We start from the raw sequence: 18,595 nt of genomic DNA on the forward strand, positions 1-18,595 counted from the left end.
CTACCCTATTGGGCAGTTTCCTTCATCAAAGAAAACGAAAGACATTGATTGCGATTCGTAACCCACCATTAAAGTATTCATAATATACAAATTATTTGGTTTTAGAAATACCGGTTTAGACGAATGGCAAGGGTCAATTTTATCCTCATTTGAAAAAGGCCAGATTAGTGCCCATGCGATGCCACTCCACGTGACGTCACAGGGACCTAGTTTCTATACGAGTAGATAGGAGTTTTACATCGTCTGAGATTACTAATGCATGAATGAGGCTCAATGCTCAGAGAAGCATCTCTTAATAATCACCTATTAAAACTGGCTAAAGTCGGAAAGTTTTCTTCATTTGATAAGGAATTAATAATCCTTAATTAAACCAAGCGCTAATTTCACTTTTCATTTAATTGCAAAAAATAGATTTTGTCATTTGAAAATCTAAAAGCGTGAAATACGTACTCCAGGAGTAATTATCTTTCGATTTAGGCAATAAAAAAATAATAAACCACCTTATTGCAGGGCACGGTACTTTTAACAGAGCTATGCTCACATACTTCATGAGAAGCATGATGCTTTAGTGGGGAGAGCACTTGGTGAGTGATTGCAGGGTCCCAGATTCAAATCCCAGGTGAAGCCTTTGAGCAAAAAAATTCCTCAAATGATGAGGTGGACTACAGAAAATAATTGCTCTCCCTACACAGACTGTATGAAATTTGCATGCTAGTGCCAAAGTCTGGGCTGATCTCCTTCATCACCCATCCAAACCAACCTTTGAGTTAAATCACTGATGTTTCCTGCACTGTTGACGGAATTGACTTGGTGGAATAACATAATGGGAGGATTTTAAACACTTACACAATGATTTATTTGTCCCCAACCAGTCTCAGTGATAACATACCATTTTCTAAAGGACATTCTCCAAGTTTTTAGGAGGTATGCCACGCATATGTATATCCAATTCTCAAAGCAGGAAGAATGTAGAGGGTTTGAGTAAAAAGAGATGGAGGAATGGGTGATGGGGAATGGGGAGGGAAGGTGAGGGTATTGCAAGGAAGCAACTGTCAATTAAGGTGAGGGAAGGGACTGTGGACATAAATGGATGGAGAATATTTAAAAGCAGATCACTGGCATCTGGCAACTTTTAAAGAACAAATATTTAGTTGCTTTGAAGAAGACTGTGGCCCAGTGGATGGGCAACTCTTTAGTTGCCGCTGCTAAATAATTGCAACCAGGCTTATTCCGAGGGTGAGTTAACTGTTGCCAGCAGGAATAGACCATGTGAGTTTTATTGTGGTAGTTCTATTCTACTCATTTATTTGGTTAATTTTATATTAGTTAGATTTCTAGCTGCTAGCAAATTTAATTACATAATCAATTTAAAGAGACAAGTGTACCGTATCGCTTTTTTTAAATTCTGTATCGGGCCATCATAGACCCTTTGACAGGCCACAACTAGCCCACCTCTGATCTAGGGTATAAAGAAAAGTATGAAAAAGGTAAGTGGCATGTTAAATAAAGACTTTTGGGTTATGTCGCCGCGTCAATTTTTGGATGGCCCCAAAGTTTCCCGGTTGATGCTGGTCGCTTTTTCAAGGGAATCAGAATTTCAACGTTGGGGCCATCCAAAAATTGACGCGGCGACATAACCCAAAAGTTTTTATTTAGCATGACGAGTATCCACGAAATTTTTAACGAAGAATTAAGGTAAGTGGCTATTTATTTTATTTAAAAAATCATATGCATTCATTGTATTAACTATATAAGTAAGCTTTATCACGACAGTTTTCATTAAGTGAATTTATGCAGAGTAAAAAGTTATCGGAGAGCTTATCCACCACGTTCCTCAAAAAAGTCTCAAAGCCTAGCGCATTTGTGTCATTCCTCACAAGCCAGTGTTTTTATTAGTCCAGAACTTAGACCATATAAGCAAGCATGGTATATGGTCTAATGTCCAGAATTTCGTTCATACGCGTGCCCCTTAATTTCCGGATGTTAGGCAAAATCACGGTCTTAGAATATGGGCAAAATCACCAAACAGACCAAACATGTGAGGTTGTCAGAAGTGCGAAATGCGCATGGACGTCAACGATGAATAAGGTGAAGCCAGCTGTTGCCGCTCAATTACAAACAGTGATAGCGAGTGCAGTAGTTATGTTGGAATTTAATAGGAAAATGAGTGCATGACATTAAATGAATAATTGTGCCTTCCAACGTTTTTCGAAGGAAATGGATATGATCCTTCAAAGTGCCAACGAGGAGCTGTCAGTGTCTATTCGGAAATGCAGCTGTATTTTGCGATTGTATTCATGGTTGATCGATGCCTACATCCTGGTGAGCCACGTTATTGTAGTTAATGTTGATTTATCAGGATATACGTACCTTTCTTTTTCTGTTGCTGTGTATGGGAACGGGTCATTTTGGTAGCTTTTGGTTCGGTATGTAAACATTAATGTTGGGTAATTGTACATCGTGAATTTAAGTTGTTAAATTGATGCACTATCTTGAGTAGAATCGTATATTAGAGACATAAAAGATGAATGGAAAAAGGGAATCGTGCCGACTAGCTTGTTTATGGATTCAATCAGTCGCAAGAATGGAATACCCCAGCATCTGGGGCCTGTATTGTCTGTGTTATCGCAGGGATAAACTACCGGCGTTACGTAAAGTACAACAAACAAGTTTATAACTGATCACCCCCCCCCCTTATCCAAGTGCCTGAGTTTAACTTTCATGGAGGATGAGGGCCGATTGGTGAATCGTGTTGTCATCCTCACTTTCCCTCCTTATCCAACAACATTCCCACTTCCCTTAGTGCAAGTTTCATCGACAGTTCCTCATTATTTACTCTCTAGGAGTTTCCTCTCCTTGCCCATAATCTTCCTCCTTTCTCTCTCTCTCCGTCCCATGTCACCTGCAACTTAATAGCCTCAAGCCTTTTCTTATCCTTCTTCTTCGGCATCCATGTATCTCCACTCCATTAATTGATGTATTACCCTATTAGACTCCAAAATATCCTTTTCTGTATTGTCTTACCCATCGACCCTGCTGTCAACTGTGTCCTATGCAAGAACATCACCATTTCCCATGTTGCCCACTTCCTGCGATATCCATGCTTCCTTTTCTGTTTTTCTCTTATGTGCTCTTAAAATAGTTGCACTTTTCCACTTCCTCAAGTTGTAGGGCATTTACTTTTATATCAATCCTCGCATGCCTTGATCTTTAAGTTCTCCGAAAGTAAGAATGAGTTCATGGCAATTCCCTCTATTGGTTATGTAAACCATATCTATGGTACAATTTCATTATCCTTCTGAAATTAATATGATTTTTAAAGCTAATATTGCATCTCTTGTAGTACTCTGGTTGTTCTTCTTGGGCGATTTACCTATGCAATATTACAGTGTTCATCAAAATAAATGGCCGTTTAATTCTGCTGTTAGTCACTACCTCCCACGACCTTTATTAACAATGCCAGGGATCCAGATGGTATATCGGTATCATCAGGTGAGAATTGATCAAGCCTTGATTGTTATTCAAGGAAATTACTGTTGACTATTCAGTGCCATAACTTAATACCCCAAGTGCAAAAATTCCCCCTCTAAAAAAATCATTGCCCTGACATAAATTTAAACCCGGTTCCCCTATATGCATTGTAGTTCAGTGTATGCAGCGTGAATTCAAATCAAAGACAATTATCAACCTTGGGCATACGTGGTGCCTCTTCTGCTAGCCCATAATACCATTTACCCATTTTTGATCAATGGTACCATCTTCTTTTAACTGTATAAGTAGTTGTTCTCCATTTATTTTTTCAGGATTTTTTTGTGGAAGATTTGTGGAAGAAGCTGCCTCGTAGCTGGCGAGAGACAATGGCTGGCGCTGATTTCTCAGAGGTGGGGATGTGGTTGAGTCTCTCTCAAGCTCCAAGGTATGTCAGTGAAAATTGCTATGATTATAAGTCACGGTATTAAAGTAGGAATCAGTTATTTTCTGCTTGAAAGGATTGTGCTCCCCACTGTGCGTTGGTTACAGATTTAGTTTATATTGAGGAAATTTGCAAAGATGTTGAGTGTGTGGCTAGCTTTGTACACTCTGTAGCTTTTCTTAATTTTAAATGTGTTAAAATGCTCGCGAACAATCTCAAACTCACTGAGCTGATCCTCCATTCCTTACCTATATCAGTCTTATAGATTGCACTCACACTCCTTTGTAGGGTCCCATCAAGCCCTTTCAAAGGATCCCTCTGACAGGTGGTGTAAGTGAAGTGTTTCTATGGAGAGTCTTTAAGCCCTGGTATCTAAGAACCATGCTTTTGTGGTTGCGTTATCATCAATCTGAGAAAGTGGTTTGCAAGGATGCCTCAAATCACTACACGACATCGGAAACTACATAGTCAGACACTACACCAGGCAATCCTATCTTGCACAATTTGCCCCGGAGGCAACTGCTAGGGGATACAGTTTTGGGATCATGTAGTTTGATGTTGTACCAGCTCCATCCTTGATGCTTGGGAAACAGTATCAAAGAACCCCTGTAAAGCAACTGGCCCTTGATCATGCTCTTTCCCATCACATATGGCAAAGCTGAGATAGTGGCTCGCGGCTGAGCTTTAAGCCACCGAGTGCGTCCACCGGGTTGCGGATGGTGGGTCAACCTCTAGATATAGAGGTTAGCTGCGATATAAGCAAGTTAACTTGTCGAATAAGCAGTCGTGGACAAAAAGCGGCGGTTATCCGAGGTGGTATGGGTCTATCGTTGGGTGAGATAGGCCATCTAAATGATACACTAAACCTGTGAAGATACCGTGACTTGGCGATGAGAGGCCGCCAACAATTATGCCTCACATCACCCGGAGGAGAGGGCAGCAGCTCTCACGATGGTCAGTACAGCGACACTCATTGCACTTCAGGCTTGGTAACATTTACTTTAACGGCTGTAGTACTGCGATGTGGAAGGCAAGGGGAAACCACCACATTATTATCCCAAGGAGGCGCAGCTACTCCAACTTTAAATTGTCTGACATGATGGAATTCTCTCAGGTAAAAAATTCCGGAGGTAAACTAGTCCCCCATTTGGATCTCCGAGCGGGGACTACCCGAGAGGGTACATCGGTCAATTGTGATAAAGTTATGAGGATAGGTACATGGAACGTGAGATCACTCAGGACTTGCGGTAAGCTAGAAAACCTTAAAGTGGAAATGGAAAGATTGAATATCGACGTGCTAGGAATCAGCGAAATGAAATGGCCTGAGGAGGGAGACTTTTGGAGTGGAAGCTATAGGATTATACACACAGGAACCCTGAACGGTAATGCTGGGGTTGGGATAATGCTCAGAAAGAGCGCCGGAATGCGTGTGAAAAGCTTCCTACAGTACAATGAAAGGATAGTTATGGTGAAGATAGAGACTAAGCCAGTAGATACCATAGTGGTACAAGTTTATATGCCCACGACAGACTACGAGGATGAAGAAGTTGAAGACGTCTACGATGATATAAAGGAAGTAATCAAAAAGGTAAGGGGTGAAGAAAACCTAATTGTTTTAGGTGATTGGAACGCTGTCGTCGGCAAAGGCCAGGATGGAAGAATAACCGGAAAATATGGATTAGGAAATAGAAATGAAAGAGGAGAAAGGCTGTTAGAGTTCTGCACAGAACATAAATTAGTGGTTGCCAACACTCTATTTAAGAATCACATGCAAAGAAGATACACATGGAAAATGCCAGGAGACAAAAGAAGATTTCAACTAGACTATATTTTAGTGAAGCAGAGGTTTAGAAACCAGATAAAGGACTGTAAAAGCTACCCAGGGGCAGATATCGACAGTGATCATAATCTAGTGATGATGAAATGCCATCTGAAATTCAAGAAATTGAAGAAATCGGCAAAGAACACCTGGCAATTAGAGAAACTTAAGGAGCCAAAAAATCAACAGGCCTTTCAAGAAGTAGTGGAGCGCAAGATAGGACTAGATCAGTCGGAAAACTCAGTTGAGAATAACTGGACTACCTTAAGAAGTGGATTTCAGGAGGCCGCTAGAGAAGTTCTAGGCATAATAAAATGTGTTAAGAAAAAGCCATGGATTACAGATGAAATCCTAGACCTCATTGAAGAAAGGAGAAAGTATAAGAATATGTATACTGAGGAAGGACAGGCTTGCTACAAGAGAATAAGGAACGAGATTTTCCGCCAAGCGAGGAAAGCCAGAGAAGCGTGGATGAGGAACATATGTGAGGACGTACAAAATAACCTCGTAAAAGGGAAAGTGGAAGCGGCCTATAGAATAGTGAGGAACCATTTCAAGGAACGAAACACAAAATGTAATAGCATAAGGGACAGGAATGGAAACATTCTAATGGAAAACGAAGACAAAGCCGAGAGATGGAAGGAATACCTGGAGAAATTATACAACGGGAGCAAACTTAGCTCAAAAGTTCTCGAAGAGGAAAGTGAAGTTGAAAAGGATGACATTGGAGCAAGCATCTTAAGATCGGAATTTGACGCTGAAGTAAGAGACCTGCGAAAGAATAAGGCCCCAGGAATAGATGACATTCCAGCAGAGTTAATAAAAAATGCAGGAGAAAAGGTCTTAACTCAACTGTATAAAACTATCTGCGATATGTACTCAACAGGAGATTTACCTAGTGACTCCGAGAAGAACATCATCATTCCCATACCCAAAAAGAAGAGAGCTGAGAAGTGCGAAGAATTTAGGACCATAAGCCTGACGACACATGCGTCGAAGATTCTGACAAGAATCATTTACAGGAGAATTGAACGAAGAGCAGAAGAATTCCTGGATGAGGACCAATTCGGATTTAGGAAAAGCAGGGGCACAAGCAATTTTGGCTCTTAGGATGATCATAGAGAAGAGAATGGAGAAAAACAAACCAACCTTCATAGCATTTGTCGATTTAGAGAAGGCCTTTGATAACGTGGAATGGAATTCAATGCTTAGCATTTTGAAAGAAATCGGCGTACTCTACAATGATCGTAGAATTATTCATAGTTTGTATAAAACCAAGTAGCTGTGATCAAATGTGGACCAAATGGTGCAGAAGCGAGAATAAGAAAAGGGGTGAGACAAGGTTGTGCGCTTTCCCCCTTAATTTTTAATGTTTACATAGAGAAAGCCATCAACAAAATCAAGTAGAAAGCTTCGGGTGTCAATATCCACGGAGAAAAAATTAGTATGCTGCGATTTGCTGACGACATAGCAGTCATAGCCGAGACAGAGAAGGATTTGAAGAAGACGTTGACAAACATGGAAAGGACAATGGCCAGATATCAGCTGAAAATCAACAAAAAGAAGACTAAGATATTAGTTTGCAGTAAAAGAGAGGAGGCTGAAACAAACATCAACCTAGGAAAGCATAAGCTTGAAGAGGTGAACGAGTTCTCTTACCTGGGAAGCCGAATTACCAGCGATGGACGGAGCAAGAAAGAAATACACAGTAGAATAGCCCAGGCAAAGAGGGCTTTCTACAAAAAGAAGAATCTTCTTACAGCTGAAAATACCAGCATAGAAGTAAGGAAACAATTCATCAGATGCTACATATGGAGTATGTTTCTCTATGGAAGCGAGGCTTGGACGTTGACAGCAGCAGAGAAGTCAAGAGTAGAAGCATTCGAAATGTGGTGCTACCGAAGAATGATGAAGATTAAATGGATTGACCATGTGAGTAACCAGGAAGTGCTAAGGAGAGTAGGAGAAAAGAGAAGCCTCCTAAAAACATTAAGCAGAAGAAGGGACAACTTAGTTGGCCACATTTTGAGGCACGATGGTCTGATGAAGACAATCGTTGAAGGACAAGTGGAAGGGAAAAAGGGCAAGGGACGGCCCCGAATGAGTTATATCGGACAGGTTATAAAGGATGTAAAAGAGAATAAATATGTAGCTATGAAGAGATTAGCGGATTGGAGAGAGAAATGGAGAGCTGCGTCATACCAATCTTAGGATTGTTGACTAATGATGATGATGGCAAAGCTGTGTGTTTATCGTTCTTGGAAACCAGGGCTGTAGTGCTGCGTATTATCCCCTTTCCGACAATCCAACACAGTGATTCAATTTGTAAGATAGTTTATTTTTTAACCTTAATGAAGTAATTTTGTATTCTGTCGTATTCAAGTCCATTGAGCTATCCTTCCCAGAATTCACTTCACCTGCATGTAAGTTTTCCATGGACTAGTAGGTTGACCTCTCTTGCAGGTACCGTAGTCCGTGGCCCCTCTCCTTGCAGGCCTTGCGAGTCGCCGTGCAGAGTGCGTGCCTTCCAAGGAGCAGTGGTGGCCCTGCACACCCTCTCTTGGCTACGCACCCAACTCCTGCCACAGCCACTCCCACCGCACAGGTGCCACCTTCTGATGGCTCACACGAGTGCCACACCACGGCTGAAGTGACTCTGAGGTGCACTCATGCAGATGCCCTGAGGGAGGGCAGTGGTGCTAAGGGCTTGCGACGACCATTCCTCAAGCATGTATCCCCGAAAAAGATTCACGAAATCTTCAAAATGGCAGATGTGAGTTTTGCAGTCTTATTATCTATAAGCATATTCTTAGATAGTATATAATGAATGGAATTAATATTACTATTATGTTATTGAAATGAGGAAAATATGTTTCCCTTTGAATAATTTGTTGATTGGGATTAATGGACTCTTCTCTCATTACTCAAACAAAAAACACTGAATTTACAAAGTCAAAAAAGTTTTCCAAACACTGATATTTTTATCTGTAGCATATTTTTCATTTTCTGGTTCAGTTTTTTTATGTTGAAAAATTTTTTATGCATATGTACTGCATAAACATTAAGAAACATTTCTTGAAGGTAACTTTTGCTTATACCTCAAAAAGGATTACCAGAAAAGCATTCCAACCCCTCAGCTCCCCTGATTTATGCATGCAGGACATGTAGTTTTATCGTGGCAAGTAAACCTCTTTTGTTTAGTGTGCAGAGCATGGAAATGAATGTTACTGTTCGGGAATAATTTAATATTCAAGATTAAAATTTTCATTGATACCACCAGTATTTTTTTCACAGTCATGGCAATCACTTGTAATCCTATTGGGTAACGTTACATTGCATCGTGAATATATAGGTAATGGTAAAAGATGCAAAATGAAGGCTTAGAGGGAAATATTTTTTGTGCTCATGGCTGGGGATAAAATTTAACTATGTGGCACATTAATATTGATCTAAAGTGGGCAGTACTTCCTGAATCATTTGCTTGGTAAATATTTTTGTTGTTGGTTTGCTAAGTTCTAAATGTATTTTTTATTATGTGACTACATAGGTTTCTGCGGTGTTAAGATTCCAATTTCTCTATTCTTCCAGTGCTACAGCATCGGTTGTTGGTTTAAGACAACAGTCTTCGACCTGAAGACGCTGGCAGCAGTGCCAGCGAAACTGTTGTCTTAAACCAACAACCGACGCAGTAGCACCAGAAGAATGGAGACATTGTAATTTTTATCATTATAATAATTTTATTTTACCACATACATTTATTACAAAACCGCTTAAGTTGTGATGAGGCTGGTTGTCATCAGATAAATTAGTATTGTGTTGAAGAATTCAAATTTATAGTCACTCAAAATAAGGAGAGGTAGAGGTTAGGAAGAAAAGAGTTGAGGTTTAGATATTGTAGAGGAGTGGTTGGTTGAATCAAAGAACAAGTCTCCTTGAAGAAGTAATTGTGGGATATAAGGAAGACTCTAATAGTATGAGATCAGCAAACTGAAGGAAGTGTGTGGCTTGGGAAATGGCATGCTGAAGTATACCAATCTTAGGATTATGCAGTACTTTGAACGAATGCTTCCCTCCATCATTACTGCTCATTCTTCTTGATTTTATCCCTTTAATTCTCAGGTTGTTTGCCAGATAGCTGAGGAAACAGGTGTCACCTGTGTTGTGGACGTTGGCTCTGGTATTGGCCACTTAGCCCGCCTTCTCTCCTTTGGCCATGGACTCTCTGTCTGCTGCATCGAAGCTCAGGAAACACTCTCGTGTCGGGCAAGGTTCGTGCCTCATACCTACCGGATATGTCTAATCTGTTTGCACTTGATTGCTGGAAGGTGCAAAATTTGCTTGGGAAAAACATTAGAGGAGGTTTGACTACCTTAGCTTTCGAATTTAAGTATGTATTGTTGTGTCCAAGACTGGGTGGCCATCCAATGTCGTGGACCCAAAGTACATTAGCCCTCATGCTGCAGCTTTTCAGTAAAATTTGTAAAACAACTGACTTAATTGTACATTACGTGCCGTACTCTGGGGATTTCCCCAGACCTGTTGTGCCCAATGCAGAATTAGAGTGCAGCAGCCATCTTCCAGTTGCCACATCAATGATCCCTTTGGGTGCAAATTGTTCACTTATAAGACTGAAAATTGAGCTCTAGGGAGTAAAAAGTGCAAGGCAAGGATTAAATATTCAGTATATATCCTAGTGCTTAGTAAATACTGGGAGATTCATTATCTTATTATCAGCTGACTCTTGGTCAGCTTTGTGATGTGGACTAGGTTTTTATTTTTTAAGTTTTTTAGTGGGACAGTGTGGCGGTGCACTAGTGTACTTTCTTACTACCACCAATTTCCCAATGATGTTTGCAAACAACAGGGTTCATATTGGTTTGGGAAATCTTTGAATTATCAGGGTAGTTAGGTTAAGTTTGTGGGAAAAACTGCAGAGGAGAGGGAAAAAGATGAAAATCGTGGTTGATGTGCAGAACGGTGCCGTACGCAATCGTTTTGTTGCCATCCTGGCTGGCCATCAATGAGATAATTTATGCCAATTTGGTGCTACCTGACTTTATTTCTGCTTCAATTTCTAGTAAGTTTAAGTCGGTTCTTAAATATTTTCAGTTCTTGATACCGATCTGGGTCTCTGTCATGTGTTCCCGGTTCTTGATACGTACTCGGTTCCAACAGTGAACTCTTATTTTCTGAATAAATAGTAAATTTAAATTGCAACCACTGTCACTGAATGAAAATAATATACATATAAAAATGTTTTGGCATGCAATTTTAGTGGGTATTCTCTAGTGATGGGTCGATTCCAAAATTTTATCGATTCCGATCCAGATTCCGATTCTGACATTTCGATTCCGATTCTACCGATGCCGATTCCATCGATTCTGATGCCATAGGCTCCAAGAAAAATATCACTTAATTCCTGGCAACAAGAAAACTACTTTAAAAAATATTACTCTGTGAAAGAGTCAGTTGACAAAGGAATCTTTCATATCATTCATATGTAATTAAAATTTAATAGCTAAATTTCAAAACAGAACATACCTGAAAAGTGGTGGGACACTCACAAATAAACGTTCAGACGTTTCAGCGGATTGATCCGCTATCCTCAATGCTCAATGCTGAAGGTGAACTTTCAGCATCAAAGTTCACCTTCAGCATTGAGGATAGCGGATCAATCCGCTGAAACGTCTGAACGTTTATTTGTGAGTGTCCCCCTTTTTTTACGTGTGTCTATGTTTTAGTAGTACAATTTTTGTTCATTCGCCTCGATCGGCCACATATTTATATTTATATATATATATTATATATATATCCAAACTACAAGGGAGAGCCCTGACTACAGGAATTTTCATAGCTGTAATAAAGATTACATACTACGTGTATGAATCATGTAATATTTGGCCCTTTCAAATTCTCAAGCAGAAAATCCAATTATTCTACATGCTCAGCCAGCAGGTTTTGACGTCTCCATGTTACAGTATTACTGCCTGCAGAAAATTGCCTTTTGCTACACATGTGTGTTATTGGGCAAGTACTTTCCCACCAAAATTGCAAGATTTCGGAGACTTTGGAATTTTTATTAAAAATTATATCAACGATTTGTTGGATCTTGAATCTTAATGGAATTCAAGTGGACGAAGCGAACAACTATAGAACTAAACTTTAGTTTTGTAGAGCCAAAAAAAATGCTATACTTCTCACGTCATTCAATCAACCTTTAAATCTCTTGCTTTTTTAAGTTCAAGAAAGAAACTAAACGCTACAAATGAATATTACATCGGACGGACGCAGTAATAGAAAAGGCTAAAAGAGGCTTGTGGTGTGAAAACTTCCCCTACCGCGCGACTCACCATCGGCGAGAGTGGAAAGGGAAAAAGGGTATCGCTTGTTGCCTTTCACGGAAACAGTTCATTTTTCTCTCTCTTAAGCATGCTGACTTAATCTCTTCACTTTACTTCAATACCCGAGGCATATTTCTTACGCGCGGGATGGTTCCGAAAAATATCCAATCCTTAGTATTTTCACTAGAGTGATGCGCTAAATGGTCTAGTCGATGTATACATAATCATTTTTAACATCCTCAGTTTAGTGTTTTAAGTCAATGAAGACGATTATCCATGCTTTAAATGACGATTTTCAGGACTAATGTTTTAAAAAACTTGAAAAATCGGCCTCAGTTACCGAGCCTCAGAGGTCCGCGGCGTATTCTTACAGCTGTATTACATGTGTATCATTTCCACATGTAAAAATACGCGAGTAATACATGTGTAATACAGCTGTATAGATACATATGTATAACTGGTGTATTCTTACAGCTGTATTACAGAAGTGTGTGTTATCTGGGGTGTAGGTCAGCCTTGACGCGCGATTGAAAAATCGCTCTTATTTCCTTCGTCGCAAACTTTTTTTTCAAGACTTCTACTTAGTACTCTTTAGAAATCTCTACTTAATATTGTGGTTCAAATTTTCCGAGTTATAATTTTCGTAAACGAAAGATAATGTCTACGTAATGTCAAATTTCACGTGAAAAACGGGTCGGCCATTTTGCGTTGTAAAACCAGACAGATGAGAGCCAGAATCTTCAAAAGTCATTGAAAGTATAGGCAAAGCACCAGATCAAAGGAATATTGCGTTTTTTATTCCACAAAACTCATACCAACGCATAACCACTGGGATAAATTCAAAGATTTTTTGAGGAAAAACGATATCTCGTGTGGCATTGAAAAATTGGTCATGTTTGGGCCTCTGTATCTCACTAAAGGTTTGCATTTATGTAAAATGGCATATAAATCAATATTTGGTAATGATTTATGAGTATTTACGCTGAGTTTCAAGTCTCTATCCCCAAAAAGGTCATTTTGGACTTTATTCCAGCTTTTTCCGATTTCGGACCAGTGTGCGCGGGGTAGGAAGACGATCGGCCGCCGCGGCTGGCGTAAAGGTATTCGGCGCCCACGTCGACAACAACAATAAGTGTATTCGGCAAGCTGAAACCACTGAAACTACCAGGCCAAGGCATTAGAATGACTTATCGGCTTTAAAAACTGCATTATAACATGAGTTTCATGATAGCGCTTCCTGTCGGCAGATTGCTGGACCTACTAGCCTCGAATGCTCTGTAACCTTAACTATTCGACTCGACATCCGTAATGCTACTCGAAACGCTCGAGTCGAGTACCAACTACTCGATCGACTTGAATTTTCGAGTACTCGCACATCCCAAGAAGATATGTATTTTGTTATTACGGTTACGTGGCGCGAAAATTCAAATGACTATTGGAAATGCGGTCGTATATTTTGTTGTTGCTGTACTGCTGGAATCGGAATCGATTTTTCGCCTTGGCAAGTACTCGTTTTCGATTCCGGTTCTTGGCCGAGAATCGAGGAATCGAAGAATCGAGGAATCGAACCGACCCATCACTAGTTTTCTCATATTTCATAAACTTTGGCCCACAATCACCAATAGGTTTTGCCAACCCTGGTCTAGGTGCGTTGTGGCTGGTGATGGTGGGGTGTCATGAATTCCTGAAAAGATATCAAAACAAATCTTTGGAATATTTTATAGAATCAAAGATGATGTGCCTGAGAGAAAACCAACTGCCATGGTAGATAGTTGTAGCAAACTCTCTTCCACTTACTTTTCACAATTGTTGCCACTCTCATGGAACCTGCTTGTGGAACAGATAGGAAAGGTTTGGAGCAGCTGTCAGTGGTGTCCTGTAGTGCAATGCATCATAAGTTCCTTGAGTAGCATGAGTTATTGTTGTGAGAGGAAGGCATATGCAAGAGGAGTACAACTTTGTAGTGCACCCTCCAAAGTTCTTAGTTAATATAACTGTCCCATCCACCCTTTATTTTATTTTTTGAACATAGGGAAAGGGAACTACATATTTTTATATACCAGAATTGGTTAGCAATATAAAGTCAGTGAATGGTATTACATGTACCAATTTACATATATTCTTGCCGTTGAAAATATGTCATTATAATAATAATTTACTTTGTTTAAAGATCTTACAAACGAAGATATGAGACACGTCTTGATAAGGTGCAATGGAGTAATAAATGATTGTATGTTCACAAAGTAATAAGAATATTAATAATTAGTCGGAACAATCAAATAGATGTGCTTTCACAAAATAATATGCAACTCTTATCCTGAAGGAAAAATTTTGAACTTCCTTTTTTTAAATGACACCGTACAATGATTTGCTTTCTAGTGACTAGGAAGTTTATTATGAATTCTGAAATTGATCTGTTTTATTTAGGGAGCTTGATGGAGAAATCAAGAAATTTCTTTCTAAGATCATTCCAGAAGAACGACTGAAGGCACTACCCCGACCCAGTCATGTGACTGCTCGTGTTGGACCTGAATTGGAGGAATCCGATTTCATTCAGGTAAGCCTTGAATAAAGTGCTTGTGAAGTCTTCAATATGTAGTTACCCTTAAAGACGTTGAGTTCTCATGGGTAATCTGATTTGTTTACATTCTCCGGCCCTTTCTTTTGGAAATTTCTTTTGTGTATACATAATTTTATTCATTTTACATATTTTAACCCTTTTTGCCAGCGCCTACAACAGGAAAACTTTTTCTGTGCTACAAGTATTATAAGAATATTTTAAACCTCTCTGTATGGAGCCCTTTTTTTCCGGAGGAGTTGCCCTGGTATTTTCGTCCCTTCGATTTGGGACCCAACTCAATGTGATTCTATAAAATGGCATCCGGCCATTACCCCGACTAGACCCTCTAACCCTATCTTAGCACGAAAGCACGGTCATCTTATTGAGTTACTATTGTTTTTTTCAACCAAATATTGCATTTGATTTTCGATAAATAACTTATGTAAAATAATTACGAACAAATTTATTTAAGTATTGTGAAATTTTAAACGTACGTCTAGCATCGGTAATAAAAAAAGTTAATGAACAATAGGTACAGTGGCGGAAAAAATTAACGCAAAGCTCGTTGGCGTCTGAGAGCGGCCAGTTCAGAAACTACTTGTCTTCCAAAATTTTGCCCTCATAATGTTCTCATACAACCGGGAGTTTTAAAAGCAATATATCCCATATACCGGGGAAATAATCATGCCCTTCACATTATGACAAGGCGCAAAAGATCCAGCTACGAATTCTTCGCCATATTCTCCGAAGTATGCTTCGCCCTCCATTCACCTAAAATGGAATCTACTCTCGTCGGGACATCATTGGACACAGCCGAGATATTGGGTATTGAGACTGCCTCAGAACCCAATCGTTCCGGTGGTGTAGTGGGTAAAGTATCATCCTTCAAATCAGAGGTTCCACGGATCAAGTCCCCGTGAGGGATGATTTGATGCTGCACACACACACACTGTAAACATTTTTCTGATCTTAAAACGTCGCAATACCTATCAATTGGTCCATAGGACGTTGCATGTCTATTGAATTCTTACGCGCTAATTTATTTGTTGAAATTCAACCTCCATATTGCATAGCCATTTGGACAGTTGACTGTGGAGTGAATTTTGACTACCATTTCCGCGTCGTCCAGCACCGCTTCAAGGCCCCTAACAATTAGCTGTATGTGCAATGTGTCACGGCCTATGCTTCTTCTCCCCTTCAAGGGAAAATTCCTATAGAGTTCCTCAAAGCAGAATGAAAGCACTTTTTTGAGCCACCTCCGAGAAATCAGTTGTTTGTTTTCAGTTCAGTATGGTAATTCTTTGCTCAATATTCTGCGCCCAATAATAGTTTCCCGAGGATCATATTGGAACAGCTTGTAACATACTGCAATTGAAAAGAAATGCGAAGCCAAATTAATTTAGGTAACGTAATATGTTATGGCTATTTTAAGGTTCAATAATTTCTTTCATGTAGTTATCCGAAGAAATCGATTAATTTGGTCAGTAAACGATTTCTTTCATAGTGAAATCATAGGAGTAAATAGAGTTTTTGAACTTCATATCGTCTTTAAAACTTTACTTTTAATGACAAAGTTGATCCATATGAACTCATATTTGATTAATAACATCAATTAAAAATTAGATCTTTATTACAATAGATGTATCTGAACTAAGCGTTAAATGTTTTTCAATTTTATAAACTGACAGAAAATGAGGACCAGGAAAGTATTATTATTTTCACTTATTGAAAAGTTATTTGGGAAACTGGAAAGATTGCGGAAATTTGAATGGGTGGAAAGGAACTTATTGGAATTCGACTCTATTTTTGAATAAATAGAAGAAAATGAATTTTTTCTAGAATTTGTTTCCGTGGTAATCGAATTATTATTATTATTTTCCAGCTACTGGTTGATACCTATCATGGACTGATATATTTTCCCTCGTTAATTTCTCGTACAGGCATAATCAGTCAATTAATTCTCGAATTTATTTCTTCTAATTCTAGCGAATATTTCTTTTGATCAATTCCGATCTTTGATGCTGGCTTTCTTTATCAATTCCTGCATAATTCTCCTCCTCTCTGTAAAACACATGCTGTATCTTGCAGTCATTTACCTGTATACTCCGTTTTTGTGTCCGAATTGTTTTCCGCATAATATTTAATTTCCACAACTAAACTCATTTACTTTTCTTCTTCTACGTAGACTGCGTCAGAAGTCCATCTTTGATGCACATTTAAATTATGCAGCAATCATGGGAGTAAATCCTTCGTAAGAAAGTAAAAAGAAAATGTATGCTGAATATGAGGTAAATTTTTTGTAAGCATTACGTGGCTTACTGGAAATATATTTTTTGATAATACAATGGGAAAATTTGACCACGCACTATAATTCACGGGATGGTTAAAAAAAACTATCGTTCCTCCTCAATGAACAGAGAATACAGAAAATTCGGCCATAAAATGAAGATGTCGCAATGAATTCATGTAATTACAAGAATAAAATTTCTTGATTGATAGGTAAAGTTAATGGGAAATTATTTTTATTTTTTAAAAAGTTATTTTGTAAATTAACATAAATGTCTTACAGCCACATTTCTGACGCGAAATTACCTCGAATAATTGATTGTGAGATTTATTCTATTCCTTAACCTATGTTGAGTGCTAAAAGTAATCAAAAGTTCGACGGAGGGATTAAATAAATAACAGAAAACGCGAACAGTCCAATATTTCTATGAATTCGAAATATCATTCATAATTCCATAATAATGATGAAATATTTTTAAAATGTATGCGTAATGCTCCTTTTGTTGGAAAATTTGAGGGTAAGTTAACTGTTTGTCTGTTAACTTAGCCATTTCCTCAATTTTTCAGATGAAATACATACGCAGACGCCCAAAATAACCCGATTGAGAACTACTGAGTTTGGGCGGCTTGATGTTCTGCCTTCGGTCAGCTCTGCAGAACCTCCGAGGAATTTTCCCTTGAAATGAGGGAGGAGTAGTAGGCCATGACACATCGCACATGCAGCTAATGGTTAGGGGCCTTGAAGCGGTGCTGGACGACGCGGAAATGGTAGTCAAAATTCACTCCACAGTCAACTGCCCAAATGGCTATGCAATATGGTGGTTGAATTTCAAAAAATAAATTAGCGCGTAAGAATTCAATAGACATGCAACGTCCTATGGACCAATTGATAGGTATTGCGAAGTTTTAAGATCAGAAAAATGTTTACAGTGTGTGTGTGTGCAGCATCAAATCATCCGTCACGGGGACTTGATCCGTGGAACCTCTGATTCGAAGCATGATACTTTACCCACTACACCACCGGAACGATTGGGTTCTAAGGCAGTCTCAATACCCAATATCTCGGCTGTGCCCAATGATGTCCCGACGAGAGTAGATTCCATTTTAGGTGAATGGAGGGCGAAGCATACTTCGGAGAATATGGCGAAGAATTCGTAGCTGGATCTTTTGCGCCTTGTCATAATGTGAAGGGCATGATTATTTCCCCGGTATATGGGATATATTGCTTTTAAAACTCCCGGTTGTATGAGAACATTACGAGGGCAAAATTTTGGAAGACAAGTAGTTTCTGAACTGGCCGCTCTCAGACGCCAACGAGCTTTGCGTTAATTTTTTCCGCCACTGTACATACTAACACACTAAATCAACAAGTCTGTTATTTTTAATGCTAAAATTTCATTTCAAAATTGCTCATGTGCAGAATAAAACAAAGAATTCATTTTAAAGTATAAAAGAATTGTAGTGTGCTACAAAATATATCATTGGAAAATCATTGACAATGTAACCACTTTGCAACGGATTTCTGGGGTGAGGATGATCATAAATGAGTGGGATGGTCAGGTTTAATTGCCGAGGAGAGGCCCCCCTTAGGTCTTGCTAAACTGGGTCTCAAATCAGGCCTGAATGCATCCAACAGTTGCTACCTCAGTCATCACTTCCCTTCCCTCGCATCAACT

General features: G+C 39.2%; 1 protein-coding gene across 1 annotated transcript in view; it reads left to right on the top strand.

Annotated features, from left to right (window-relative positions):
- Positions 1 to 2,038: 2,038 nt before the first annotated feature.
- LOC124156692 (methyltransferase-like protein 25B) overlaps positions 2,039 to 18,595 on the top strand; it is a 29,498-nt gene continuing 12,941 nt past the window's right edge. The window contains exons 1-5 of the mRNA XM_046531322.1: positions 2,039 to 2,322; positions 3,804 to 3,916; positions 8,196 to 8,505; positions 9,852 to 10,000; positions 14,501 to 14,630. Coding sequence (XP_046387278.1) covers positions 2,182 to 2,322; positions 3,804 to 3,916; positions 8,196 to 8,505; positions 9,852 to 10,000; positions 14,501 to 14,630 — 843 coding nt within the window. The 5' untranslated portion in view covers positions 2,039 to 2,181. The remainder of the gene's footprint in view (positions 2,323 to 3,803; positions 3,917 to 8,195; positions 8,506 to 9,851; positions 10,001 to 14,500; positions 14,631 to 18,595) is intronic.

Source organism: Ischnura elegans, chromosome 1 (assembly GCF_921293095.1).
Source record: "Ischnura elegans chromosome 1, ioIscEleg1.1, whole genome shotgun sequence".
Lineage (NCBI taxonomy): Eukaryota > Metazoa > Arthropoda > Insecta > Odonata > Coenagrionidae > Ischnura > Ischnura elegans.